This window comes from Penicillium argentinense (assembly GCF_028826775.1).
Source record: "Penicillium argentinense strain IBT 30761 chromosome Unknown utg000009l_segment0_segment0, whole genome shotgun sequence".
Taxonomy (NCBI): Eukaryota; Fungi; Ascomycota; class Eurotiomycetes; order Eurotiales; family Aspergillaceae; genus Penicillium; species Penicillium argentinense.
In genome coordinates, this window is record NW_026622668.1 from 2,329,267 (window position 1) to 2,356,945 (window position 27,679).

Here is a 27,679-nt window from a genome sequence, read left to right on the forward strand (position 1 = left end):
TTCCCTAAATCCAGCCTCGGCCTACTTGCCACCCTCCGACATATCATGAGGGACCGCGATACGATGGGGGTGGTTTGTACGCCCCAGTGTCCAGTCCTGTATTCTGTGTAGGGGGGATAGGCACCCGATCCCCTTGACCCCCTTGACTGGAAGCCTTTCCGGTCCACCGGGGCTTCGAAATACGCACTCCATTATTCGCCCAACCGATCCGCTTTCCCGGATTGGACCCGGTTGTTGTGGATCCTCATGGCCAACTTTTTTTATCCTGTGGTGGACAGACTTCTCGTTGAGAGCTCGGGTCGCCCAGGACTACTATGGGCAAGCCTACGAGGTAGAGACCACTGTTGGGACCGGATAGGGGAACTATAACCGCGTGGAGATGAGCATCGTGCCATTGTGGATGTGACCCTCGGATTCGTAGACTGTAAGAAGCATTGCCAATGCCAATTGTAGACAGATCGCGGCTTGCCCTGGGTTCCAGTCCATCTGCATATCCGGTTAAAAGCCAAAAACTTTGTGGTTCTGCCGAGGAATGTAAACGGCGCGCCTGCAGGCTTCGCGGCCCGAGACTCTGCGGTCTGCGAGGCGCGGCCGGCGGTGGGAATACGTCACGTGACATGGAAAATCCCGACCGGGACAAACAGTGCCAACATCTTCCGCCTACCTCGAACAGCAACGCTCGGAAAGCTTGTGCCATATCATTCGAGCAAAGAGGCTCAACAGACTGGTGAAGCTATCGCCGCCATGCCTGCCACTCCAATTGCCCCGTTTCTCCTTCCTCGGGGTCTCCCCACTGCGCGGACTTTGCGCACTCTCCAGCAACATCAGATCGGCCTCCCCACCCGTCGCGCAGCACCTCACCAATGCTTCTCCTCCACGAGTCCGGTTTCGAAGGCTAAGAACGTCGACAAGAGCCGTACTCTGGCCCAGCCAGACAAATTCCGTCCGCCTTCGCATCCGCAGCGCCTCGTCAACAAGCGCACATCGCCCTCTGGTCAACCGATCAACTATGGCCCGCGCCTGACACCCGAGCAGCGCGAAGCGCAGAACAAGAAGCAGTATCCAAACATGTTCCCACCGGAGGGAACAGTCATGCACAAGTTCCTGACAAATCGGTGGATCCACGTATGGATCGCAATGGTAAGATCCGAGCCTTCGCCAAGCCTTTGGAAGAAAGCCCCAACTAACGAGACCCAGGGCATCCTCACTTCCCTCGCAACCTTCACTTTCACCACCAACTTTAAAGCCAGCTCTCCCTTCGCCCACCTCCTCCCCTCCTGGTCCGGTCTGTTGACCGCACCCTTCGATACCATCTCTCAAGCCCTGCACGTCTACCGCATGGACGTGCAGCACAACTCCATGCGCGTGCGCGAGCAGCGTCACCGTCGCGTTGAAGATGCCGAGAAGCGGAGACAGTACCGTCTTGCACATGGGCTAGAGGAGCCGACTGAGAAGGGTCAGGCGAAGGTTGATGAGCAGTCGCCTGTTGCTGTTGAAGGCGATACGGCGCAGGTCAAGGAGGGAGAGTATGTGGATTGGGACGGAAAGAAGAAGCCTGTCAAGAAGTGGCTTGGTATTTGGTAAATCCACTTCACGTTGAATGGTTTGGACATTGGCATTCATGAGCCGGTAATCCAACGCTGTAATTCAATCTGGCATTGGAGCCACTGGCATACAATGCATATACAACATTGCCTAAGATAGGGCGTCGAAAATATCCTAAAATACCTACGCATACCCTACTTTATCTGTACTATAGATTTTACGTGGAAATATCCGACTTGGGTCATGATCATGAATCGCCTCTCATTTCTTTGCAAGATGTGGTATTGGAAACAAGCCTCATAAAGAAAACGCCGGAACCTTGAAGTTTTGGAGAACGTAGAAACCAGATCACTCCACCTCAACACCCTCCAATCCCTCCAACACATCCTCACCAACACCACCCTTCTTCAGCACGGTCTGAACCATATTCGCAATCACGCTGCGCTTGATACCACCACGTCGAGGGCGCCACACGCCCGGAACCTCCTCTTCGCCTGTAACCGGGTTCAGAACCGCGATATCTTCCGTCGGGGCAGGGGCACCAAGCATATTGACATTCTCAGAGTTAGGCACAGCGGGTTGGGTAAGACGGGAAGGCGGGTCGATGGTGCGAATAGAAAGAAGCTTCAAGCTACCAGCTTCGCTATCGCGCGTCAAGGAGATGGCGAGGACGGCGTCCGCAACAGCAATTTCTTCTCTGTTTGGGTCGAAAATGACATTTTCGCCGACGGAAATTACAAGCAGAGTCACTGGTGGGCGAACATATTGTGAAGGAAGCTTGGTTTTCTGGCTCGAGATGCGCGGGTAAAGGTATTCTGCAACAGCCCAGTCATCGTCGAAGAAGGGATCTTCTTCACCTTGCGACTTCAACTTGGGAAGCTTGGTCGACAAAAGTGCAAGATGTGTTGTCAAAGACAGCAGGGGAAGCGGATATGACAGCGGTTGGGACAGGAGCAGAACCTAGATATAACGTATTAGCATAGTTCCCAATATTATAGTGTCGCGATCCGGAATGGAGGCACAACTCACATCAATATACAATCGCCAATGCCACCGTTTATTAATGACCAATCGACCCTTCAATCCACCAGCCATCTCGGCCGCATCGGCCGCATCGGCCTTCCCACTTCCCTCCGTAACAGAACCAACCAACGACTCACGCATCATCTCCGATAGAAAAACAGGCAGCGCATCGTCGTCCCGGAACCCGGGGATTTCAATAGACATCTGTACCCAGGACCCATGACCCGACACAGCAGCCGATCCTTGATGTTCCTCCGAGTCGTTAACATCGCTCTGCGAGGCAAGCGTATCAGTCGCCAGATTCGTCCTCTCAACCTCCGCCTTCACGCCGACGATCGCCTGCGTCCCGTCCGCAAACCCAATCCGGGCGCTTCCATTTGTGCCAGGGAGAATGTTTGACTCAGCACTCAGCGGTCGGAACTGTGTCGGTGAGCGGCCATCAGGGCGGATGGGCGCTCTTGGGAGCGAGAGTGAGGTGTAGAGGTAGGAGAGCTCGGCGGGGGACAGGTGCGGGGTTTGCGAAGCTGATGAGGCTTGTCTTTGGTTGGACATTTTGCCAATGCAGTCAAGAGGTCGTTGCCGTCTTGTCTGATGTACCGCGTGCTCTGCAAGCAGCTCGAGACCGCTGCGGTGATTTCGTGGATAAGTTGGTGCTGGCCGGCTTGGTGAATCGCAGGGTTTTTATTTTCTATTTTTAATTTTTTTGCGGGCCGGTTTTGGAGGAAGGAGTCCGGTCGCGCGACTCCTTAGATCTGTGGGTAATATTCGACGCCCAGCGAGGTTTCGCGATCGAACTTGCGGATATCAATTGCGGCGGGAAAAAAGTGAAGATACCTTACAGAGCATGCTTGATTGGGAAATGCGGGTGACGGTGGATTATTGTTCTTCCGGAGTAATCAGGCGGGTGTACACAACTGAGAGGTAACTAGACATCATACCTTCAGGTAGGGAACAGCAGACGAAGTCGACTTCAAAAACACGATACAGCAATGACCAAAGAAAGGCGGAAATTTTCATTAACCCATTTCTCTTCTTCGTTTATCGGCAAAAACTACGTACTCGTAGTAAGCAACCTCACCGCTACAGCTTACTCACCGCCTGATGTGCAAACGGGAAGCCTTGTTGAAGTAGTATCTTATTGTCAGGTACACTCCTACTCGGGTCTAGTAAAACTGCTATGTTGAATATGAGAATAAATCATTGACATTATGCCTTGTATGTAGGGTACATTCGAGCGTCCTGTAAAACAGAGTAATCTTGTAGCCGGTCTTGCGCCGCGAATTAGATTCGAAGCTGACACGCAGATCGACAAGAGAACTGGTGCATCGAAAGAGGAAAATGATTATCTCAGAGTATGCGGGGATGAATTTCATGGCAACTGTAGTAGTATTATGTATGTCAAATGTATGCGTATGTAAGGCATATGCCGATTGATGCTATATTACAATGTCAAAAGAACTGGAGTCCAGCCAGTCCAAGCCAGGGGCAAGATAATACACGAAAGAGCGGACAGGAAGACTGGAGCAGAGGATGCAGGAGTTGGATAAGGACAGAGATTGACAGGATTGGCAGTTGAGACAATGTACAGACGGATGAGAGACAAAGTATATAGACAAATGAAAAAGAAAATCGCCATATTCATCGAAAAATGACTCACGAAGAGAGAGAGAGAGAGAGAGAGAGAGAGAGAGAGAGATGCAAAATGTAGGGAATGGTATATAAAGCGGCTTGCGCGTGTGGTATCAAATGAAGATGTGCCAAAAAGGGGTGGTGGATGAAGAATGAGCAACGCCGATGTAGATAAGTGAGAGGACACCAGGGGTAAATGGAAAAAAAGTGCGAGGCCAGTATCATCTATCAAAAGGGCCTATTGGGGTATGAAAAGAAGATGGGAAAATGTGAAAGAAACCTTTCGCCGAGGTGAATAAAAAAACAAACCCAAATACCTTCGAGCAAAACCAGAACCAAAAACGGCCAGACCTTGAGAAAAGATAATCCGAAACCCATACGCCTAGCCCGGTTTGTGTCCGTTTTTGCGCATTCTCCGAGATTTTTTTTGTTGCTTCTCAATTCGAATGGAGAATGAAGAGTGTGGTAAATGTTCAAGATCGAGAGGGAACCGTCGTTCAAATGTAGTTGGTTCCGGAAGAGAAGTATTGCGAGGAAGCCTTGTGGTTCCACTCGCTCTCCTCATAGGGGGGAGTTGGCCATTGGCGGTTGGAGTTCGGGTCTGACTTGGGAATGTGCTGTTGTCTCACAGGGGTGTCAAAGTAGCTATCGGCCTTAGCTGTAGGCGAGGGAGTAGGATATGGGCTCGGCAATGCGCGCGAGTTATCCGTCTGGCGGTGAATCAAGCTAGGAGACTGGGCAGCCATCGACTGGGGTTGCGCCAGGCGCTTCGCCGCCTTGCTGGCAGAGTGGAGCACCTCGTCCAACAGCTCGTCTTCCTCCTCAGGAGTCTCGTAGCGGTGAACAGGGTGGCTCGTCATCTGCAGAGCACGCCGTGTTCTGCTCGAGTTGGGCGCCGGGTTGCTGGTAGTCTGGGGCATAGACTGTCGCTTGGTGACATTGCTCTCCGAGTTCAGATGCACCGGGACATTGCTCAGGGTGGACGAGTCCAAAGAATACTTGACACTCTGCAGAGCTTTGTCCAGCTCACTCAGGTCAGATTGAGGCTTCGGTTCTGCAACATTAGCCCCATCAAGAGCCATAGAAGAGCGATTTGACCAAGGGATGCATCCAGCGTTAGCTTCGATATCATCACTGGCGGCATTGGCTTGGTTGCGTCCCGACAGTCTACGAGCACGCTTGCGAAGGTGAGAGAAGAAGCTCTCCTTCGTAGTCGGCGTAGTGTTCCCAGAGCCATTCAGCATGCGCTCCGCCTCCTGGCGGTGGGCATCCGAGTAGTGGTTGCCATTCGAGTTGAGAGATAATTGGCGGCCAATCTTCTTGTTCTTGGAGGCCTCGGCCTCAGCGGGCTTTAGTGTCTCGGTGTGAGCCACGGTCGCGTTAGCCTGGGCAGTGACAGAGTTGGAGAGCGGAGACACAGGGCGGATAGAAGGCAGAATAGGCATGGGAGCACCGTTCGCCCACGTCGCGCGCTTGGTGTTTCCCGGGCGTATCTTCGCAGGCTGGACCTCAGGGTTTGTATTATATGAAACCGCTGGGGGCCTGGCAGGGCTGTCTCCTTCAGCACCAGGAACTGGGCTTTCGGAGCGTCCAATGAGGGATCGGCGGAACCACGAAGACTTGGTAGAGAGGGTCGGGGAGTCGTTGGGGGTGAGGGTCGGGGACTTGAAACTTTTCTCGGACTGCTTGCGGCCAAGCAGTCTCGCGGATGTCGAGGACTTGGGTCGCAGGGGGTCGACCGCATCGGCAAAGTACTCGTGGTTCATCGCCTGGGTGCAAGTCGGACGGCTCTTGGGATCCCACATGAGACACCAAGTAACAAATTCGCTCAGAGCCACGGGCCAGATCGAAGGGTTCAGGACGCTGTCCATCGAGTGCGGAGCCATCTTGGGGAACTGGAAGCCCAACTTCTGGGCCAACCGAGATCCTTCGCGCCATTCACCACCACCGATCTTGGCTCCCGACTTGCTGTACCAGTTGCCAGGGCTTCCCATAATCTCGCATACACGCCACACTTGATCCACCTCGTTTCCTCCGGGGAAAAGCGGCTTCAAGGTCGCGATTTCTACGGCCATGGCACCCACGGCCCACATGTCGACGGGGGCAGAGTATTCCCCAGCTCGCAAAAGCACCTCGGGCGCCCGGTACCAGCGGGTGGAGACATAGGTCGTGTATGGTTGTTTGGAGTGAGTCTCACGGGCGAGACCAAAGTCGGCAATCTTCACGGTATAGGTGGGAGGTGTTGATGGGGGAGTCACGAGGTTAGAGTAGCGGCTGAAGGTAGAGTCGGTGGAGGTAGAGGTAGAGACGAGGATGTTTTCGGGCTTGATATCACGGTGGAAAAAGTGATGGGCGTGGATGTGGTCCAGTCCGGACAGGATCTGATAGAGGATGCTCTTGACATGCTTGCCTTCAAAGTACTTGTGATCGCGGGCCTTCATCAGTTGATAGAGGTTGCCATCCATGTACTCCATGCAGATGTGCAGTTTGCGGGATAGAGGGTCGAGGAAGATGTCGAGGGCGGGGACGAGGTGCGGATGCACAGGCAATGTGCGAAGGAAGATGACTTCACGGAGTTCCAGGCACGGGCCTAATGAGTCGAAGGTCTTCTTCATCGTCTTGATCGCAACCTATGATGCAATAGTAGGTTAGTTATGGGGCACTATTGTCTCGCACGGTGCTGGAGTCGGTTCGACCGCCATAGAGAGTGGTTCCATACCATCGTTCCGCGGCGCGCGATATGGGATCCGGCGGTCCGGACCCGGGCCACAGCGACGCTTCCAAAACTCCCATCGCCCACTTCCTTCATCACTTGGAACCGGTCTTCGAGGGTCGCCATTGATGTGTGGGACCCTCGAGCGGGAGAGTCGTATGTGACAGTCATGGTGGTGTGCGTCTCTCCCGATCTGCCAGCAGATGAAGAGGATAGTATCTGGAAGGAGCGGGCCATGGTTAGCGTCAGGCGCGACATGCGCTGGCGGCGTATGCTGTGTTGACCAGAGCATCTTTGGCTGGGACTCACAATTAGAGGGGCTAAGCGCTTCCCGGAGAGTATAATTGCAGGAAGGAAATCAATTGGGACGAGTGTTCATCATCCGAAATGCAGAGGTGAGTAAGGAGGGAACTTCTCCCATTAAAGATGTAAGGAATGACGGAGTAGTTGGAAAGGAGGGGGTTGGAGGGGGAAGAGGTTCTCTGACTGGGCCAAAGAACGGGCACGAAGCAATAAAAAGGAATTCCACCCAGAATAGGAGAGGACCCGTTTAGGGTGGGCACTCGAGCGATCGGAGGCCAAGGAAGCCCCTGACGCGCTGACAGCTCGAAGCTCCAGGGCGGCGCCGTGGGGACGGTAAATTAACCACGTTAGGCCGGCGCAGATCAGTCCACCCGGCTCCAGATGGGGGTCTGAAGGATGTGCAGAAATTGACTTTGGGAATGTTCCAAACTGGTAGTAGATGCAATCGTGGTAGATGGTAGATGGAAGAGAAATCGAAGGAGGAAGGGGGAGGGTAGAAAAGCGAGCACGAGGTCGCGAGAGGGGAAGTGGGCATTGCAGGGACTATTGAAGGTCCATACGGGGTCGATGAGGAACCCAAATGGAAACCACATCAAAAAAGACCAAAAAGACCAAAAAGACCAAAACGACCGAATAGCGTGAAAATAACGGGTTGCTCCCGCGGTGATCCAATGGGACGCCCGCTGTGGGGTGTGCCTGGTCACATACGGTCATCGTACGGTACAAGTACTTTTCTCTGTTTACTCCGGCGTTTCTCATTTCTCATTTCCAGTTGTGCATCTCATTTAGTGTCTCATGGCGATAGAAAAAGAAAAGAAATCGCAATCTAATAGTATGGGAGGGGGCTCGAGGTTCGACACGAGAAAAGCAATACGCCCACTCGGTAGCTCTCGTGTGCGAACGATCGCCATGAACACCACACCTCACCACCTCAGATGCATCCCTCCCATTGCCGATATTCGCGCGGCCATCCTATAGGAAATCCGGCGGGCGACCCTCTGCACGCGCCTAATAATGAGGAGGTTGGGCATACACCGCGCAGCCTGTCGCGGGCGCCCACGCAGCCCTGTTAGGGTCGGGACGCGGCCCCCTCCAGTTGGGCCGCGCTGGTACTCCGGAGTACTGGGAGTAGTATGTACGTTACTGCGTACTCGACTGTACCGACGGGAGCGCGGTCGCGACACTCCTCGACTATGGACTTCGACAGTGGACAGAACATTTTTGGTCGTTAAGAGGCACAGCAATATGTCATAGGTCATATAGTACCTTTGGACATCGCTCTCGCTCTGACAGTGACAGATCAGCTCCCCAGCCGTCCGGTCCCAGCTCTCGGGTCGAGGGTGATCCTCCGACAATGTCATTCTGTTCGCAAAGCCCACAGTCTGGCCCAGGCCGGCCCGCAAGGAGAATCCTTCCTGCACCGATGTCTGTTAGGTCATGTCCTACGTTGGAGATCGGGGCCTGGTCGCATGGATGCGAACGGCAACGCCTCTCCCCTGTTCCTGTTCCACTCCGGGTTTGTTGATCCGGTTGACCAGGCATCCTCCTTCTCGCCACCTGATCTCCATCCGAGCGTTCCTGGGGGAGGTGTGGACTGCACTATGGACCGTAGGGGAGCAAGACAGGAGGATTGGCCTCCGACTGGTCCGGATGGAGTCGAATGACCTACTGAACCTACATACGGTAATTTCGCTCTCCATCTTTATTTTACGAGAAGCTGGGATTTGACCAAGATTCGACGAGGGCCTGCAAATTAGGTTCGGGGACACGGAGAGACGCGGAGGCGTTGGCAGTCTCGACAGGCATGGAGTACCTTATCCAAGGCAGTGAAAGTAGAGTAAGCTTAAGCCGGGCCACCGGCATGGAACCCATCGTCCATCGTGCATCTGATGGGCTGCCCGCGCCCCGTCGCGCCCTGTTCTTTCTCTGTCATCCTCACTGGCTCGCGCGCTCAAAAAGAAGAGAAAAAAAAAAAAAAAAAAAAAAAAAGGCTGGTGACACCGCGATCGTGTGTCCTCTCGTGGCCCCCCGATTGGGAACAGATGGCGAACCCTGATTCAGGTTGCACGGTCAACCTCACCGCGCAATCTCACGATGCAATCTCAACGGCGCGGTAAATTGTTGGACTTGTTGGAGATGAGCCCCAAGTGGGCTGTTTTCTTTGTTCGGAAAAGGGCACTACCGCCCAGTCCCCGGTCTAGTTCGTCTCACGTATCGATGAGCAGGCGATTCAATACGCCGGCGCATCCCTTCATGACGACCGTTGATGCGAATCCCTGCTCGGCGCCGGATGTCGCCCGGTGGACGGCAGACTGGTAAATCATAATCATCATCTTCATCGATTCTCGTCTTTTGGGGATTGGGTCTGCTCGCTCCACATCCCAAGCTCCAGGAACCCGAGGACACAGACGCGGGCGATCGGTACAGCGGACATGTCAGACGGCGAGAGGGCAGGGGATGATCAATACGAGGTAATCGATTGTTACCTGCAGCGGGATGAAATGCACCTGTCAGACCAGACGAACCCTGGGGCGGCCGTTTGGCCCGCAAGGATGCACTCCCGGATTGCGTTGCCCCATGTTTCTAATTTCATCCTGGCTCGGTTCCTTCGGGGCCGCGTCCGCAACAGTCGGAGGATACTGGATACTGCGACTCGCGACGCCAAATGAAAGGGGGGTGGCGGTTACTCGAACCGCCCTCCAGCCCCCTTTCCTTTCGATCGCTGCAGAAGCTCGAGTCCGGCAGAGTGGGTGACCCTCAAGGGCCGTACCGAATGTACCGATTTACGGCGGACGCATCCATGGATTAATTACGGGCGGACCCATGGGAAGCTCGAGTCGCGACTCCACACGCGCGACGAGCAGAGAAAAACAAAAGCTTGGGCATCACCACAGGTGACGAACGAGGGTTCCACGTCGACACGGAATGTGTACACATCCGTACGCGGTGTGTACAGTTGCATACGCCACCAGTGAGGGGGGCAATACCAGTACACACCTCCAGACCCCCAGTAAACCACCGCGGGTATGGCGAGACTGGAGACACCACAGTGCCGGCGAGGTACCAATGGCCAGGATCCTAGTGCGATGGAGCCGACGCGCCTCCGAGTCCATTGGGAGGGACATTGGTTCTCGTTTTTGTGGGCAACAGCACCAAGTGGGCTTTGATTCATGCAACACCTCAAAAGCCCTCCGCTGTGAGCGCGGTGATTGCTGCGCATCGCCCACCAGTCTCCAGGGAGTGGGCCTAGCGCTGCGCGGTGCGCCCGGGGGACGACGGATGCTCCACTGCTGTGGACCTCGTCCAGGCCCGTCCCTCCTACCCGAGGCCACCGCGGCCACCTGTGCGCTGGGAGATCGCTGACTCCCCAGGGGGCTATTTGCACCCGTTCCCAAAGTCCCGGGAGGCGCCGTCGACTTCGGTCGACCTTCGAGAAGCTCAGTCCTGACCTCCATGTCCACTGGAGTCCTCCCGCCGCGTCGGGCTCCTGGACGGTGCGCGTTTCCACACCGATCGCCTCCTATGCTCGTCATCGGGAGCCCCTATGTTCCAAATTGCCAATGGATTTATGATTTATCATCCTATCATCCATTATTAGCACGAGGCAGACTGACATTGCCACCGGCTTCATCCACTCGTCCCCAGGGGGTCACCCACATAGTTCGCCTCACCAATTGCCCTAGATGCCTTGTCTTTACCTAGTTGCGGCACTCATACGAGAAAGGGACACCAGAACTTGGAATTGCTCCAGGCTAATTGACCTAAACTCGGTGCTCCACATCAGACGCCGAACATAACATGGTGGTTCTCGCACTCACACACTCGCCCACACACGTCCCCCTCTCTTTATTCAGGACACCGGCAGCCTCAGGGAGCGTATCACAATGCCATCCACCCCCTTTCCCGCATCGATCGGCCAGTGCCCACAGCGCAATGCCAGATCAATGGTTGGCGATATCTAGTGCCCGGGAAACTGCACGAGGCATCTCGGGTCGGGTCCCACTCTCCCACTATCACTGGAGTAACCTAGCCTCTTATTCGACGCTTTAGCCTTTCTGGAAGGTCCTTACCACGGTTCTATGGAGGTGGGCAACTGACCTGCGTGGCCTCTAGACCCTCTCCGGAGAAGGTTCCCTGCCATGTATCTAGAGCAGGAGACGGGGTCGGCTAGTCTATCTCTGACTCTAGTCCTGGCTGTGTTGCACCCGGCCCCCTGATGTTCGCGGAGATGAACCTTCTGGAAGTCTGTCATCCCGTCTTCTCGGATCCAATTGAATATTGCCGGTGAACTCTATTGTGGACTCGTCGTCAAGGAAACTGACGAGATTATCCCGTGTGCGAAGGGCGTGTGGCTAGGGTCGACGCGACCATGGCCTCTGCCAGCATCCGTTCGGACATTTTACCCGCTACGCTAGGGGGATCCCTGGAATGGGGTGCGATTGTGTGCATTAACTCCGTGGATCTGGCTGAGCGTGGCTCATCTTGACCCTGAGGGAGACAGGGGAAAACATTTGGTGTAGCTGTTTGATTCACCATGCACAATGACACAATGCTATTCTTGGCCATTCCTTTCATACTCTACCTTGCCTCTAAGAATTATCGTCAAGTGAAATGCTCAGAGTGAAACGTGCTGATATACTACCCGAGGGTAGGTGCAGCAAACATCCTGCAACACAAAGACACGACTTTCTACGACCCTCGCTTGTCTTAAAAGCCTTCTACATTTGAGCCAAACCTGAGCCAAGTTTGATTGAATAATGTTGACATTTGTGAATATATCACTCACTCGTCCTTCCAGATCCCAGAATTGCACACTACATTAATATATATATTCAATGCGCTCATTATTCTTTCATTTGCCCACCATAGACAGTTCCAGAAATCTGTTCAAATTCCTCGCCATATAGCTCCCCTGGTCTTTATCTCACAGACCGCGAACGACAACTTCAAACAAGAACCGCTGAGGCGAGTGCTATCGAATATCGTCTCTTCCGGCCTGTTTGCTTCTCGCCCTCTCCCAGAATCAGTGGTAGAGTATCTATCGCCGTCAATTTGCTGCCGACTTCAACCTCACGGTGAATCTCAGAGGCTCGGCGTTGCACTGTCGGCGCTACAATGCATCTCCCTTTCCCCAACGTTCCTGGAGACGCTTCTCTTCCTCGAGCTTAAATCCTCATCCTGAAGCAGGTCCTCTTCCTCCCAGATTCTCTCCCTTCCATCTCCAACCAACCATCCTCTTACTCATTTATCACTCTGACACTCTACGGAAATTTTCTCTCGAGCATATACTACGAACAACCACCATGCCTCCTCTGGAGCCAGTTCGACCTGCCGACGGCGGCAGCTTTTACCTCGCCAAACGGGGGTGAGTACACCCTCCGCAGTTGTTCTCTCTATCAGCTCCAGCTCACTAACTCTACCAGAATTGAGACGATCCAGATCCCAGAATGGTCAGTATACCCTCGCCCTCACTTACATCAGAGCAATGAATCTAACTTGCGCAGGATCACTTGCTCACAGTGTGGAACCCGTCGAACCGTGGCCTGGTACTCGAAGAACGCACTCGCCCGACTCCGACGCCGAATCTATCGAGATGGCCAACACATCCTGGACTATCCGGACACCATCCGTTGCACCGAATGCATCGACAACCGCCTCCAGTACGAGAGAAAGTGCAAGATCTGCGGCGAAACAAAGGCTCTCGATGAGTTTGCGCGCGCCCAGCGCCGATACCCCGAACCCGTGAGTATTCATGTCCATGATCTTTGACAGGGGCTAACACTGCCATAAATCTCAACAGACTTGTGCCTCGTGTCAAGAATGGATGCTGACCGATAACCATGCATACAATGCCCGCGATCGAGAGCGTACCGTGCGGCGATGGGAGGCTAATAGACTGGAGCAGGAAAGACTCCCTCGCGGCCAGCATTCCCATGAATCTGTCAAGGATCATGCACCGCGCCAGCCCCGGCAGCAATCGGATCACTACGACCCCACCAGTGTCTCGTCGACGACTTCCCGGGCTACCTCCCTTTATGATTTCGTGGATGTTGCGGCTTCTGGACGGTCCTTTTCGATGGCAGAGCTTACGGAGCGTGATAACGCCTCGTATATCCGGGACGAGGAGCTGCTCTACTCGAATCGATCCATCCCGGGAATGGTAAGTTGCTTCATTTGTGATGGATTCGGAATAGTGATTACAGACTTACATATCTGCTACTACAGGATGAACAAGACTACATCTTGAACGATACGGACGACTTTCTGCTAGACGATGACTCCGACGAAGAACCCAAATCTTCACAAGCCTTTATCCGGAAGGGCTGGCTGCGAATTCCGGTAAGTATAAACCAAAGTGGTTTTCATAGCATGGCTAATCATGGAAATCAGCCTACTCGAACCCGCGCCTTGGCTCAAGAGCCGCCGTCGCCGTCGCCGCAAACTCGCGCGCAGTCTGAGACTGGCCTTCTTCTTGAGATGGGCACGCAGTCCGAGATGAGTACGGAGACTGAGACCAACCCGCAGTCTGGAGCTGGACCTCGGCCTGAACATATCGTGGAGCATTGGGTCAGAGTCGATCCGCAGCGTGAGAGCGTGATTGACACGCAGTCTACCAATGAGAAGCACGACTGAGTACCTGGCCCAACCGTGAGACTCCGGAATTATCGATTGCTTGCTGAATATCCATGACATGACGTCGAGGTGAATTTGCAGATTCTCTGGTTTCTGATTTTCATTTCTCAACATGGTTGCTGGCTATGGTTTCGGTTGCAAGTTCTCTCGTTGCTATTTCGCAGGGTTGATTCCGTTCCCTGGGTCAGCCCCGGGAGGTGCCCATGGTTCAGCGATGACATCGGGGGTTCCGTTCCCCACTTTCCACGCTTTCGTCTATCAAAACAAACATTTTTGATTTTACCACGCAGTCGTTATCAGTGATCTAGGCTAGTTTGATATGCGTGCTATTTTTGCAAAATGAAACCATCGTCATGTCTCGACGTTCCAACCGTATATTAGTGCCGTGTCCGAAAATATATATTCGCCCCTCGCCCCCCCCAGGCGCTATAATTAGGCCCGCTATCGCCGCGGTCTCATGCTGGTCTCACACTATAGCACCGATCTGATGGATTCGAGGATGACTGATGCTTGATACCTCAGACAGCTCCTCGGGCACTTTCTCCTTACTGGCTAGCGTCAGATGATGCCATGTGCTGCATGCCAACAATGGCAGCGCGTGGCCGCACCGACCTGGAATGCGGAGCCAACTGTCGGCTTCGACAGTGCAGATGCCGCGACATGTGCGAGAGATGAAACCCATCGCTGGCAGCTAAGATAGGCGAGGCAAATCGTAATCGACGCAGGCATCGCATGGAAGCTGCAGTCTTTAGATTGACCTGTGCCGATCATGACGCTCCCGGCCCGCCTGTCGATATGACATCCTGAACTATTGTGGCACCTTAATATATTAAATGCGCCACACCAAATCTTTGTGACGTCGAGCTGGCTGGAGTACGTCCGGGGGAAGGCTTCGTCAGCGGAGGGCTGGAAGGGAAACCGTTGCACCGGCGCGAGCAGTGACGCAGTTGTGTTTGGGATCGCCACTGGTTTCCCCACAGCATCTGGGAGCCCCTCCGTCGCTGAATTTCTCTACCTTCGCGACCTCTCCGGCCACCCACCCCCATCCGTCTGCGCCGCATTTGCCTGAATTTCCGGACCCTGCTTGGCTATACCCCTCCGGGCGCATCTGCCAGAGACTCGGAGAGGGCGAGACGCAGATCGAGACCGTGAAAAGAGCGAGGGCTTGTTGTCCACCCTGGTCGCCATGGCGTACAATCCAGACGGATACCGGTCAACCCCCAATCCCTACCAGATGGGACATATCTCCCCCGATTCAAAGGACCCTTACGGCCCTCCTCAGCCTCCGTATCCTTCTTATCATGAAACCGAACACCTGAATATGCCCCAGCCGCAGATGCCTCCGCACCCGTCGTCGACGTCGAGCATGGATGGATACGCAGAGTCGCCCCGCGCGGAGAGCACGAATCCGGGCCATATCAACGACGCGGTCAACTCGGCGGTAAGGAACGCAAATACATCGGCCTACCTCTCGCCAGACGTGCTGTCGCAGATCACTGCGACGGTCATCCAGCAGCTCAAGGCCACCGGCCTCGATAGCAGCAATCTCCAGGGATCCGGTCCCCCACCTGTTCGATCGCAATCGCAACAACCACCATATGCTGCGGCGGACGGGGGAGCCCGCCCGCACTCGGAGTCGCCGCCCATTGCTTCGCAGAGAAGCGGGTCGGTGCCTGTAGAGAAGCCCATGTCCCAGAGTTTCGACACCAACCCATACGTCCCGCGTGCTGCCTACGCAGGCGAGCCTCGCACAAACCCCAAACCCTCCCCCGATTCATATTCCACTTCCCGCCGACGCGAGTCCATGTCCAGTCAGGGTAGCCAACACACTCGTCCGAAGCCTCCTGATCGTGACACGACCGTCATGGAGATGACCACGCTGGAGAGAATCTGGGGGAAGCTGTTCGAGGATGGGGAGCCCACCAAGAGGCTTGGTCAGTTCCTGCGTGGCATTGCAATGCACCTGATCGAGGACTACCCGCCCGGCAACACCCTGGTTATCACCACCGCAAAGCTGGAGAAGTTCTACAAGGACACCCATGTACCTGGGGACCCATACCCGTGGCACCGTAAGTCATAATCATCTTCATTTCTAACAATCGCGATCATCAATTCTGAATATTTCTGTTGCCAGTCATATGGGATGACCGCACGTCATCCGTCTCGAGATTGTTCCGTGATCTCAAGATCTCGCACCATCTGGTACAGGAGGATGACTTGGGGGAGCGCCCCGATGTCCCGGGATTGACTCCCAAGGGGTTCGAGAAATGGGCGACCATCCTGATTTTGGCCAACCCGAATCGTGAATACGAGCGGCTGCAAAAGGCCCTCGTGAACATGCCCATCAGCAATCCCGATGACAAGAGGGAGCGCTTCCCCAAGGAGATCCCCCGCCGGCTCTTCCCTGAGACGCCAGACATTGGATTGCGAGAGGAGGCCGAGCAGTACATCATGGAGCGATGCGGTGTTGACTTGCCTCACATCACGGACGAGGAGCGCGAGGAGGCACGACCCAAGACAGCAAGTCGATCCCCAGAGCCAGCGGTCGACTCCAGTGGCCGGGCGCGATCCTACGAGCGAGGCCGACCTCCACCAGCCGCCGCCGCCGCTGCTGCTGCCTCGTCCTCCGCCGTGATCGATGATGACGACCCCACCCCCTTCGTCTCTATCGAGCGTGAGAGAAAGCCCTACAGCGCCCAGCCGGGAGGTGGAAAGAAGTACGAGGATCTACCTCACCACTCTCGCAGCTCCGCGAGCTCTTTCTCCACCGCCAGACCGTCCGACCTCCCCCGGGCGTCAGATATTTCAGGCACCAAACCAGTTCCCCCGTATGACTATGATTCTCGCTACGGCCGAGCTGGCCCCGGACACGGACATGGACATGGACCTTCTTCTCGACGATACTCGCGCAGATCTCGCAGCTCTTCTCGTGGCATGAACCCACCACGAGCCGGCGACTACCGACACTCTGAGGGTGATCTGCTGAACCGCGACAATGTTCCTAGGTACGAAGGAGTGTCAGCAGCGGACTTATACACGGAATCACCGACTTCGATTTTCCCGGATACTGATGACATTAGACATGGACATAGAGATCATCGTGACTCGGCTCGCGGCCCTCGTCCCGATGAATATCATCGCGGAATGTTGGGTGGACATGGAGGTGGACCAGTGCATGAGTACAAAAAGTACTACTAATAGTTCTGTGCTACCGATCTGCGGATTTTTGCTTTGATTTCGGTTGATGTAACCTGGTGGTGTTCATTTTGATTTTTTTTTTTTTTTTTTAATTTTTACTCGGCGTTCATTTCTGGCATGGAGATACCCCTGTTCTCGGGGTTTGATTTGATGTTTGATGATATGAACGAGGTGATGACGTTTCATGTCTAATGTTTGGATACATTTTGCTGGCGCACAAAAGCCATATATTTATGATGAATGTGATGACATGCCAACACCACCCAATTTCCAATGTCGTAAAAAAGGACGATAATCGGAATCGTTGGTAACATGTGCCCTGCTTCAACTGCTCGACCCAGAACCGGAAGCCCCCCTTCGACGCTTAATATCCGCCATAACTCTTGCCCCATTCTCCTTACAAACACCCGCGGCCGAAGCCCTCTTCTTCTCCTCTTTCTCATACCGCCTTTGTATATGCCGCTGATCTTTCTCTTCCTGTTCAGCCCGTCTCTTAAGCCTCCTCTCCGCACGTCTCCTCTCCTCCGCAATCTCGACATGCCCCCGCTCCGCCTCCCTCCGCAACTGCTCAACCTCCTCATCAAGAAGGACCCACGGATCAGAAAGCACCCCCACCAAAAACTGCAGTTTTTCATCAATGAATTTCATCTCGGCATTCGTATCCGGGACCATCGAAAACCGCTCCAGATTCAACTGGAAATCCGACCGGAAGATGCTCAACGTGCCCTTGACTTTGACAATAGCGCCAGGCTGGAGCTGCGAGATATCGATGATTGACCGATCTGTCGCTGAGACGTGGACTGTTTGATTCATGGCTAGGATATCTGGCTTTTCTTCCGAGATATTTTCGGGATTTGATCCCGATGCTATGCCTGAGATGGCAAAGTTGAGCGTCTGCGCGGACTGTCTTGAGTCCTTCTCTTTTGGGTCGGCTTGTAAGACGACGATGTCTAGCGTGGCTCCGCTGCTGTCGTCTATAGTCAGGATCGTCCGCCGGGGGACATCGGTCCTGGCTACGATTACACCTGCCACGGCGATGTAGCTGATTGGGTGGTTCTTGTAAAAGAAGACTTTTTGGCCTGTAAGCTTTGTTAGTCGGAGGTTTTCATTGATCTTTGTATTTATGTTTGTGGAAACGTGCTAGAGATTGGCAAAATGGAATGAGCTAGAGCAGGGTGAATCAACCCGGATGCGCCTACCGAGAGGTAGGCACAGAGAAGGGGGAGAAAAAAGCCATGCAGGACTATCGGGAAGAGCTGGAATTTTCCGTCAAAACACACCTTCAAATCCTTTCGGTCTTTTCAGCCTGTGCACATCAGCTATTGCCATCTTCACCCAGGTGAAATGCGTTGGCGACGCCTTGAAGCAGAACGCGGGGTAGAAGACAAGGTCTGCATCGGTAGCCGTCTCCATAAGTTCATCTTTCCGCTGAGCTCAAGATCGCGAGTTGCGCGAGAAGGTGGAACGTGAGATGAGATGCGCCGTGTCCAGTGTTGGCTTTGAAATACGGAAGTTACAACCTGGTCACGTGAGCTGTAATAGGCATGGCGAAAGTCGGGGTGCAGGACAATACCATTGTCTTTTTTTTAGCATCATAACCATGACCAATATTCACCGAGGGCTTGTCTGCGCAATTAAGACGTATCAGTTGAATGTTATGTAGCTCTGGTGTTCTCTTTGTAATCACTGTGGCGTTTTAGGGGCTAAATCGAAGACCCCTGCACAAATGCTGGTGCTCCCTCTCGCCTTTTGCTAGGAGGCGCTAGAGTAGGCTAGGCTAGAAGCTTGGCTAGCCTACTTCATATACTACTACACTGTATGCAAAAGTCACCGTGTAATTAAGATGACTCTGCTAATAGCTGCCAGGATGACAATTCTTCATTGAATTATTGCTTTGACCGCACTCTAATATATAATTGTTTCCCCCTCCATCATCCGCTTCTTCGGATTCCGGGGTTGTTGGTTTAGCCTCTGCCTCTCCTCTTCACTGATCTGATCAGCATTCGTCTCCAATTTTCCCAAAGCATTCTTGACTTCCTCCTCCGGGTTCTCATGCCCCGCCACAGCGACGCTCAAGATCTCCTTCTCCAGACCAGGTACATGCTCCCACTCAATACCCGCAGCAGAAAGCATTTTACAGCCCTCCGACTCTCCAACAAAAGTCCCCGGCTCCTTAACGCCGAAATAGACCTTGTGAATTCCCTCTCGACCTCCGTCCCGAGTCTTTGTGATCCGCTGCACACAAGGCGCATTGCCTGACAGCCGCTTCCCGCAAGGCTCCATGGAGACATACATGACGAGCTTGCGCCCCGGCTCGACAGGCAGCGCACCGGCTACTTGGTCGTCGGCAACCTTGTGTACGGCGGCATAGTTCGCGAAGCAGCATTGTTCGGCGTGGGTGTTGCCCGCTAGCTCCATGGTGTACCCTGTCGAAAGGATGCGGTCGTCTGAAAAGGTGATATCTCCGTCTTTCCGAGAAAGGAGGATAGCGCCGACGCGGAAATTCGTTGGTCGGGGAGGGGACTTTTCAGCGAGTTCGATGCATTTCTGCATGAAGGGTGTGTGAGGGGAATTGTTCGTCATTGTGGTGTGGGTGGGTGGCGGTGTCACTAGCCCGTCGAACGATGTGGTAGTCGGTAACAAAACGCTTGCGAGAAGTAAATTGAGATATATAGACACGGTCGCAGGTAGCTGGCAAGGAGTTGCAAGCTTTAAGAAAGTTGGGGAAGCTGAAGACAACCTTAGGATGGAGCTCCAAGGAAAGCGGGGAACTGCAGCAGAACCGACCGATGACGGAATGACGGCGCGTCGAGACCGCGACCCACGCGTAAATCAGCCGCCTGTCAACTTTTCGCGCTGGGTCATCATCAGACTGAAAACGCCGTCAATCTCCAGTAGCTGCAAGCCGGAAACATCAGATAAATCTTTTACGACCCACAATGGCGAAAGGATCAAAGCCCAAGTCCGACCAGGTCGCCGACGAGCAACCGCCCTCTGTCGAGGAAGATTTGTACCAGATCCTCGGCGTGCAGTCCGATGCGACACTCGAGACGATCAAGACTGCCTACAAGAAGAATGCCTTGAAGCACCATCCTGGTAAGTATTTCCAGCACACTGATCTGCGGGAATTGCTTTCAGATGATCTGACACACGGATAACAGACAAGGTGGGCGAGGATGCTCGCGACGAAGCCCACGCCAAGTTCCAGAAGATCGCTTTAGCCTACGCCGTCCTGTCCGACAAACGCCGCCGCAATATGTATGATCGCACTGGCAGCACCGACGAGGTGCTCGGAGAAGATGGCGACTTTGACTGGATGGACTTTTACCGCGAGCAGTTGTCGGCGATGCTGGACACGCGCGCTGTCTCCGACTTCCAAAAGAAATACCAGGGCTCCGATGAAGAGAAGAAGGATCTTTTGGCGGCGTATGAGGCAAATGAGGGGGATCTGGATGGCATCTACGAGTCCGTCATGCTTTCCAACGTTCTGGACGACGACGAGCGCTTCCGCGCCATCATCGATCAAGCCATTGTCGACGGAGAAGTGAAGGAATACGCGCAGTACACTGAGGAGTCGGAGGACAAGCGCCAGAAACGAGTCAAGCGTGCTCAGAAGGAGGCGAGGGAGGCGGAAAAGCTGTCGAAGAAGCTGGAGAACGACAAGAAGAAGAAGGCCGCGAAGGCCTCCAAGGCTTCTGCCGGGAACGAAGATGATCTGCTGGCGCTGATTAACAAGCGACAGCAACAACGGGGCCAGGGGTTTCTTGCCCACATTGAGGAAAAGTACGGCCAACCTAATGGCAAGAAGCGTGGACCCCCTGACGAGCCATCCGAGGAGGCCTTTGCTGCTGTTGGAGCTCGCAAATCGAAGGATGGAAAGTCCAAGTCGAAGAAGGCCAAAGCTTAGTGTGAAGGAAGATTTGTGTCTGAGCTTTTCTACCACGATCTGAATGCTTTTTCATTGAGCGTTTTCTAAATTCTTGGGAGCCGGGCGTTTTGTTTATGATTGCATCTTGTGTCTGGTAGTGAACTGCCTGCTAGGGGTAGCTACAGTTGATATGGTAATTCTGTATGCATTATTGATTGGGCGAATACAAATTGGTAGGATCTACTCCAATTTGTAGTACCACAGTAGGTATCCATGACTTGCATTGTATTTAAAATGCGGTCTCGAATTTCTGAGTCGATCTATCTTGATTGCATTTTCGATCGGGCCTGGCGAGGCAGGCGCCATGCAGGTCCGCCTCACAGTGAAGCCTCTTGGGCACTTTCCCCTCAGGCAGCCCGCACAGCTACCCCAGGCCCCTTCCCTCGACTCTCGACGGTCAAGTTCGCTCTCCCCAGTTCTCGACTTCTCAATTTCTAGTCTCCCCCAATTCCTCAATGCTTCATTCTTCAACAGCCTCCGCGCCCCTCAAATTTCGGTTTCTGCCGCCACGACAAGAACAGCCTGCACGTATCTGCAGTCTCCGTGTCCTGGAGCTCTTCTGTTGCTACTGCGTCTGCAAGGATTCCCAGGGCGATCCGCTCCACATTCCGCTAAGCAGCGACGAGCCGCGGATCTCGTTGGCTCAGCGCGCGCCGGTTCCCCACAGCAGGTCGAGCCCGCCGGAGACGGCACGCACGCGATGTCGTACCACTCTCAGGCTGTTCGCATCTCTCCTTCAACTCCCGAGACATCGTTGCAAGAACAATCCCCTACTGCGCAGCCTGCCGTCTCGCCCGACCCCGCTTCGACCACCAAGAATCCCAAATCTTCGGGCATTGGCCGCGCCGTTCAAAGCCTGCTGAGCACCCCGCAGTCTGCAAGGAGTGCGGGCACTCGAGCTGGTGGGGCTGCCTTGCCATCACGAGGAAGACCCTTTCGCAATACCGCCGAACCCCTCAAATCCTCCCCATTGCGCAACATGGCGTCTGCGCCCAGCTCCCCCGAGAGGCCGTCTGTCGACACCGACGAGCTTCCTCGGAGATCATCAGACCAATTCACTAGGACAACAGACCTCGGCGCATCGACGGCACATGTGGAGGGCCTCGAGGATGCCTCTAGATCCGACATGTCTCTACCGTCCGAGCAAATTGCCTCCAAGAAACGGGAGAAGCCACAAGGTCGGAAGGGGATGGCGGCAATGATGTCAGGATTGGAATCAAGACTATTTCCCCGGAGCTTCTCCCGTGGTAGAGACTCCAGCCGGGGTTCAAGCCGGCGTGGTTCATCGTTGGATTCCAGATCGCCCTCGTCCGCCTCCCAATTCGGTCGATCGGTCTCCCCCGGTAGCCGCCAATTCGACTCTGCCTCGAAGCCCACACTCGCCGACACAGAAAGGGGCAAGGTGATCAAAATGGACAATGCCCACAACCAATCCGACGAGGCTTTGGCCAAGCCCTCTGGCAGACTCCCAGACTACGTGAAGCCATCGAATCAGGAGGAATCTGGTGAACGACTGGCCAAGGATGTTTTCGACCGAGACAAGAACATTATTGAAAGCAGTGAGGAGGATGGCGATGAATCCTCCAGTGACGATGAAAAACTGTCACATGCGCGGGGCCGGAAGAAGAAGGGCTCCGATATCACCAGAATCACACCCAGCGACTTTAACAAGCCCAGAGACGACAAATCTCATTTCCCAGAAGAGAGTATGCAAACCAGGCGTCGACTTTGTCGTGACACGAACCATTTGAGGAAGAAGGGACTAATCTTTAATGCAGCCAAATCCACCGCCAAGCCCAACATCCCTGGCATGGAAAAAAGGCCCAGGAAGTCGGCTTTGAAAGCCGTCATTCACCCTCGGACAAGTTATGATATACCAACCCCATACACACAGTCAGCAGCCGGTACGCCCTATGGATCAGAAGATGAGGCTGAAAAGGAGGACGTTCACCGCGCACAAAAGCTCAGCATCTCCATGTCTGCCATCGACAATCGAGTCCCCAACCGATCTATCCGCACCATTGTTCGCGGAGATTTTGCCAGTCTACAGGAAGAAGCCGACGGCGGTCGACGTCGCCAGCGCAAGTATCTTGTGGCAACTGATCTGAGCGAAGAGTCGGTGTATGCCCTGGAATGGACTATCGGTGCTGTTCTTCGAGAGGGCGATACGATGTACGCCATTTTCACCATTCACGAGGATGCAAACCCGTCATCTGTACAAGTAGGAGAAGGGGCAAAAGCCATGCAGGATGCTGCCGTGGTTGTTGGTTCTCAGACTAGAGAAGCCTCTCAGAATCCTGGCACTGGATCCCGCACGATCCTCGGTCGACTGGGTCCGGGAACTGCCAGCAAGGCGGGCTCCGTTGATTCCCGGGCGTCTTCGATGGCGGAATCGGAGAGAGTTCGGGCTGTTGAGAATGTCTCAGAGACTTGCGTGAAGCTCCTGCGCAAGACTCTATTGCAAGTTCGTATTGCCGTGGAGGTCATCCACTGCAAGAGTCCAAAGCTTATGATTACGGAAGCTGTGAGTAACTTTGAACCATTCCCTTTCCTTTTCCATACTAAGTCCTGTCCTAGATTGATGAATTAGAGCCTACCATGGTGATTGTGGGCGCCCGTGGCCAAAGTGCATTGAAAGGGTAAGCATAAACATTCTTTTCTGGCAATTGCACGTCATGCCAGAGCTGACCTCTAATCGCAGTGTTCTTCTGGGCTCCTTCTCCAACTACCTTCTTCAGAACTCCTCCGTCCCCGTCATGGTTGCACGTCGCAAGCTCAAGCGACATCCTGTTAAGGGGCGGATCAACAGCGCAAACGTGCACCTTTCCAACAATCTCCGAGCTCCCAAGAGTCTCACGCAAGCCAACGTGGACTGAATGTAGCTTGTCCTACCTTTCGTGATCATCTTTCCTGCACCCTTTTAAAATAGGGCGACACCTGCTTTTTTGGACACATGGAGGAGCGCCAATATTCTTAGACTACTGCTCTGATTCCTCTTTAACTATTTCGATACCCCGAACTCATGAATGAATGATCTTTGCACTCTTAGTACGAGTCCTTTTTCAAATAGCCAAAGTAACAGTAGAAACAATTTGAGGCAAGTTGAGCTATTTCCGAGCACATGTCAGTCATGATACTGGTAATCTTTCTTTTGTGAAAAGAGCCATTCTATTTCCTATTTATCTCTTATGTGCAAATTCTTAATATCATGTCGTATATAACATTAGATCTTGTTCTTCAGCGGCTGCTGAGCCAGGAATCGCCGCAAGTTATCCGCGATCAACTCGGTCGAGCCCTCCGGCCGTCCACCCGCAGCGTGAGGCGAGATCACCACATTGGGCGCCTTCCACAACCGGCTGTTTTCTGGCAGAGGCTCAGTGTGGAAGACATCCAACGCCGCACCGGCAATCTCGCCCTTCTCCAAAGAGTTCACCAACGCATCCTCATCCACTGAGATTCCGCGACCGACATTCACAACCCACGAGTGCTTGGGGAGCAGCTTAAGCCGTTCGGCATTCAGCGCGTTCTGGGTGGAAGCGGAGCCGGGAAGAATCATCACCAACGCATCAGTCTCCGGCAGGAGCTCATTCAGCTTATCCTCTCCAAAGACCTCAACTCCATTCCGCACTCCCGCACTCCGCGCAATTCCCTTAACCTGGGCGCCGAGAAGAGTCAGGTGCGGAGCCAGCGTCTTCGCAATACTACCGAAGCCCCAGATGAGCACGCGCGAATTGCGCAGGGTGGTGAAGTCGCTCCGCGGGAACGAGCCGCCGAGGTGCCCCGGCCACTTGGACTGGAGCTGGTAGTCGCGCATCTCGAAGAAGCGACGGGCGCCGCAGAGGAGGAGGCCCAGGGCGTGCTCGGCAACCGGGTGGTCGTGCAGACCCACGCCGGTGGTAACAGTGATCTTGGAGGCGTCGAAGCCGGCGCCCAGGACGTCATTGGGGCCGGCGGCGAGCGATTGGATCCATTTCAGGTTCTTCAGGCGCTGTGCGGCGTCTTTCAGGTTGGAGGCGGCGTTGGACCAGGTGACGAGGATGTCGGCGTCGACGTGCTCTTCGGGAATCGGTGCCTTGACATCATATGGGTGCAGCGAGACGGAGAAGCCTTGCAGGCTCTGGACGTCGAGCGGGACGGAGGTTGGGTACAGGAGCTTCATGGTGATGGGCGATGAGGTGGATGCCAAATTGAAGGGTCGCAAGGATGAATTGGAGGAACTGCAGTGCTCGCGAAAGACGTGAGAACTTGAACCGGTCACCCCGTCCCCCGCTATCCCCCGCCGATCTCCACCGCGGGCAGACACCGTGGGATGGCCGTTGCCTCGGAGCAAGGCCGACGGGAAATGAGAAGAGCGGCAAAGCAATCGTGTCCTCAGCATAATTCAGGTTGGAGAAGATAGGGAATAGCTGCGAGGAATTATTCCGGCTATTTTCAAGGTCAAGATCGCCCAATCACCAACTGCAACTGCGACCAGTGGTGACTTTCCCTTTGCGTTTGTCGGGTATTGAAGAGCCGCCCCCACGCTCGCTACTAACTATACGAACGGAGAGCTTCAATTTCTGGGACTTCTTGAGAGGCCCAATAAGTGATGAGCTGTCATATTGCGAAACATGAGATTCTAGTGATTAGGTTGGGACCTCCGTCGAGAACCCATTTCGTTGCAAATGAGTCTTTTCCAATACCGCATGGGGAGACACAAGGATCACCAAAAAGAACAATTGACGATAGTCGGGAATCTCGAACTGTGAAACTGATCTTAATTTACATATTTAAAATTTCGAAGATGAGAGCGATATCAAAAACATCTATCATGGCAAGGCGATAGTTGCATACATGTTCTCGGTGGGTGTCCTAGATACTTCTAGTACTATTCTAGTGCCCCCACGCTGGGTTGAGGCTTATTGCCCGTTCCCCTCATTGCTGACATGCTGACATACAAGATAGAAGCTCTGTTCAATGCTTGACAGCGACCTTGCCACCTTTCTACTCCAAAACACCCCCCGCGATCCCATACAGCAACAATGGCTGAGCAGCACGTTTCTTTCAAAACTGAAGATCTTTTCTCTGTCAAGGGAAAGGTCGTGGTCGTCACCGGAGGTGGTTCTGGCCTCGGCAAAGCAATCGCCGAGGGATTCGCTGTGAATGGTGCGAACGTCTACATTTCCGGAAGAAGAAAGGAAATGCTCGATATCGCTGCGAAAGAGATCGGAGGAGACATTCACGTGTGAGCTCCTCTACCTCTTCATTTCTCAACGCAACTCAAACTGACATGCATCAAATCTAGTGTCCAGGGTGATGTATCGACCAAGACAGGATGTCAGGATCTCGTCAAAGCCATTTCCGCCAGAGAATCTCATGTCGATACTCTCATCAACTGTGCCGGTATCAATCGTCCCTGGAAATTTCAAATCACTGATCACAACGATCGTAAGCTTGTGCCACTGACACCTCGAGAGGTAATGACGATTAACTTACATCGTTGTAGCGGATCAAGTCGAGGATCTTTTGATCAATGGAGTTGAGGAGTGAGTTGCGATGCCCTCATACTATTTGAACAAGTTGGACGGCTCCTTAGGGGCTACTTACAAAGAACAGAGAAGATTTCAATCAAAGCAATCAGAGTCAGCTGCCCTGCCTGTCTTCGATTCTATGAATTTTATGCTGACAGGATAATAGTCAACGTTAATGGGATCTACTTCCTCACCGTCAACTTCATTCCACTCCTTCGAAAATCAGACGATCCCAATGTCTGCGTTATTTCTTCTCTGGCAGCCCTCGGAGCCCAGAGGTAAGAATGCCACTCTTCAAACAGAATTGGCAGTATCGATAGTTAACTGGTGATAGATCAATGGGGTCGTTGACGTACGCTGTTTCGAAGGCTGCAGGTAAAGCTCCACTCGTTCTTACATGAGATGAAGAGGAGAGCATTGTCTGACCTCATCTCTGCGAAGCTGTTCATCTAGCCAAAGTTCTCGCTGGCCGTTTTCATCCGTGAGTCATCCATAAAGTCCCAACTGAACAGAGAAAAGCTAAAACCCTTTGAACATCAGCATGAAAATTCGAGTCAATACTATTTGTCCCGGCGTTTTCCCGTCTGAGATGACGGGTACCACCACCGGCAAACATGAGTATGCTATTAACCACCAAGCTGAAAAGGCCGCGAAGCGCTGTACCGCCGGGCGTGCTGGTCGTCCCGAGGAGATTGTTGGACCGGTGCTTCTACTGTCCAGTCCGGGTGGTGGATACATGAACAATGCACTCCTCACAGTTGATGGCGGTCGCTTGATGGGCATTTCAATCCATGATGGTATTCGGATGCCGGAAGATACTTACACGTATGTGCTTCTTTAAAATTTCTTGGCATCAGCACATACTCATAACTACATTGAGCAGATTCTAGGTTGAGCGAATGAAAAGCTGACGAAGGAAATTCAGCTTGGAAGGGATAAAGCCATGGAATATTTCCTTGGAGGATACAGATCATGGCACTGCTCTATTCGGAGCTTCTCGCACTTCCACACAGTCCTTGTTACAATGATTATCCTTAAACCGCACGTCGACCAGCCTTGGCCTACTTTGAGTCCTGGTGGGACCTACTCCCTTTGTTTATTTTCTTTGGATGCTCGGTTTCAATTCATCGCGGAGGGAATAAAGCCAATGCGATACCCAAAGTTCCCTCTTTGTTTTCCAAGGCATTATTCTATATA

At 53.6% G+C, this 27,679-nt stretch overlaps 12 protein-coding genes across 12 annotated transcripts; 6 read left to right on the forward strand and 6 right to left on the reverse strand.

Moving 5' to 3' along the window:
- Positions 1 to 744: 744 nt before the first annotated feature.
- N7532_008462 (uncharacterized protein) lies at positions 745 to 1,584 on the forward strand (the record flags this gene model as incomplete). Its single annotated transcript, XM_056620954.1, has 2 exons — positions 745 to 1,140; positions 1,198 to 1,584. The coding sequence occupies 2 exons, from the start codon at positions 745 to 747 to the stop codon at positions 1,582 to 1,584; spliced, it is 783 nt and encodes a 260-aa protein (XP_056471760.1).
- A 309-nt stretch (positions 1,585 to 1,893) lies between these two features.
- On the reverse strand, positions 1,894 to 3,120 carry N7532_008463 (exosome non-catalytic core subunit RRP42; the record flags this gene model as incomplete). The annotated part of the gene is made up of 2 exons (XM_056620955.1): positions 1,894 to 2,505; positions 2,575 to 3,120. 2 exons carry the CDS (start codon positions 3,118 to 3,120, stop codon positions 1,894 to 1,896), a joined length of 1,158 nt encoding a protein of 385 aa, XP_056471761.1.
- A 1,574-nt stretch (positions 3,121 to 4,694) lies between these two features.
- N7532_008464 (serine/threonine-protein kinase) lies at positions 4,695 to 7,081 on the reverse strand (the record flags this gene model as incomplete). The annotated part of the gene is made up of 2 exons (XM_056620956.1): positions 4,695 to 6,827; positions 6,917 to 7,081. The coding sequence occupies 2 exons, from the start codon at positions 7,079 to 7,081 to the stop codon at positions 4,695 to 4,697; spliced, it is 2,298 nt and encodes a 765-aa protein (XP_056471762.1).
- Positions 7,082 to 10,022: 2,941 nt separating this feature from the next.
- On the reverse strand, positions 10,023 to 10,872 carry N7532_008465 (uncharacterized protein; the record flags this gene model as incomplete). Its single annotated transcript, XM_056620957.1, has 2 exons — positions 10,023 to 10,733; positions 10,828 to 10,872. 2 exons carry the CDS (start codon positions 10,870 to 10,872, stop codon positions 10,023 to 10,025), a joined length of 756 nt encoding a protein of 251 aa, XP_056471763.1.
- A 1,644-nt stretch (positions 10,873 to 12,516) lies between these two features.
- On the forward strand, positions 12,517 to 13,846 carry N7532_008466 (uncharacterized protein; the record flags this gene model as incomplete). Its single annotated transcript, XM_056620958.1, has 6 exons — positions 12,517 to 12,578; positions 12,637 to 12,663; positions 12,718 to 12,955; positions 13,014 to 13,373; positions 13,439 to 13,552; positions 13,604 to 13,846. 6 exons carry the CDS (start codon positions 12,517 to 12,519, stop codon positions 13,844 to 13,846), a joined length of 1,044 nt encoding a protein of 347 aa, XP_056471764.1.
- A 1,186-nt stretch (positions 13,847 to 15,032) lies between these two features.
- N7532_008467 (uncharacterized protein) lies at positions 15,033 to 17,044 on the forward strand (the record flags this gene model as incomplete). Its single annotated transcript, XM_056620959.1, has 2 exons — positions 15,033 to 15,915; positions 15,981 to 17,044. The coding sequence occupies 2 exons, from the start codon at positions 15,033 to 15,035 to the stop codon at positions 17,042 to 17,044; spliced, it is 1,947 nt and encodes a 648-aa protein (XP_056471765.1).
- Positions 17,045 to 17,368: 324 nt separating this feature from the next.
- N7532_008468 (OB-fold domain-containing protein) lies at positions 17,369 to 18,457 on the reverse strand (the record flags this gene model as incomplete). Its single annotated transcript, XM_056620960.1, has 2 exons — positions 17,369 to 18,123; positions 18,325 to 18,457. 2 exons carry the CDS (start codon positions 18,455 to 18,457, stop codon positions 17,369 to 17,371), a joined length of 888 nt encoding a protein of 295 aa, XP_056471766.1.
- Positions 18,458 to 18,949: 492 nt separating this feature from the next.
- On the reverse strand, positions 18,950 to 19,627 carry N7532_008469 (putative DRAP deaminase; the record flags this gene model as incomplete). The annotated part of the gene is made up of 1 exon (XM_056620961.1): positions 18,950 to 19,627. One exon carries the CDS (start codon positions 19,625 to 19,627, stop codon positions 18,950 to 18,952), a length of 678 nt encoding a protein of 225 aa, XP_056471767.1.
- A 356-nt stretch (positions 19,628 to 19,983) lies between these two features.
- Positions 19,984 to 20,951, forward strand: N7532_008470 (DnaJ domain protein; the record flags this gene model as incomplete). Its single annotated transcript, XM_056620962.1, has 2 exons — positions 19,984 to 20,140; positions 20,206 to 20,951. The coding sequence occupies 2 exons, from the start codon at positions 19,984 to 19,986 to the stop codon at positions 20,949 to 20,951; spliced, it is 903 nt and encodes a 300-aa protein (XP_056471768.1).
- Positions 20,952 to 21,672: 721 nt separating this feature from the next.
- Positions 21,673 to 23,848, forward strand: N7532_008471 (universal stress protein family domain protein; the record flags this gene model as incomplete). The annotated part of the gene is made up of 3 exons (XM_056620963.1): positions 21,673 to 23,496; positions 23,550 to 23,611; positions 23,674 to 23,848. The coding sequence occupies 3 exons, from the start codon at positions 21,673 to 21,675 to the stop codon at positions 23,846 to 23,848; spliced, it is 2,061 nt and encodes a 686-aa protein (XP_056471769.1).
- A 347-nt stretch (positions 23,849 to 24,195) lies between these two features.
- On the reverse strand, positions 24,196 to 25,131 carry N7532_008472 (phosphoglycerate dehydrogenase; the record flags this gene model as incomplete). The annotated part of the gene is made up of 1 exon (XM_056620964.1): positions 24,196 to 25,131. The coding sequence occupies one exon, from the start codon at positions 25,129 to 25,131 to the stop codon at positions 24,196 to 24,198; it is 936 nt and encodes a 311-aa protein (XP_056471770.1).
- Positions 25,132 to 25,993: 862 nt separating this feature from the next.
- On the forward strand, positions 25,994 to 27,323 carry N7532_008473 (SDR family NAD(P)-dependent oxidoreductase; the record flags this gene model as incomplete). The annotated part of the gene is made up of 4 exons (XM_056620965.1): positions 25,994 to 26,196; positions 26,257 to 26,354; positions 26,649 to 26,760; positions 27,023 to 27,323. The coding sequence occupies 4 exons, from the start codon at positions 25,994 to 25,996 to the stop codon at positions 27,321 to 27,323; spliced, it is 714 nt and encodes a 237-aa protein (XP_056471771.1).
- Positions 27,324 to 27,679: the final 356 nt, after the last annotated feature.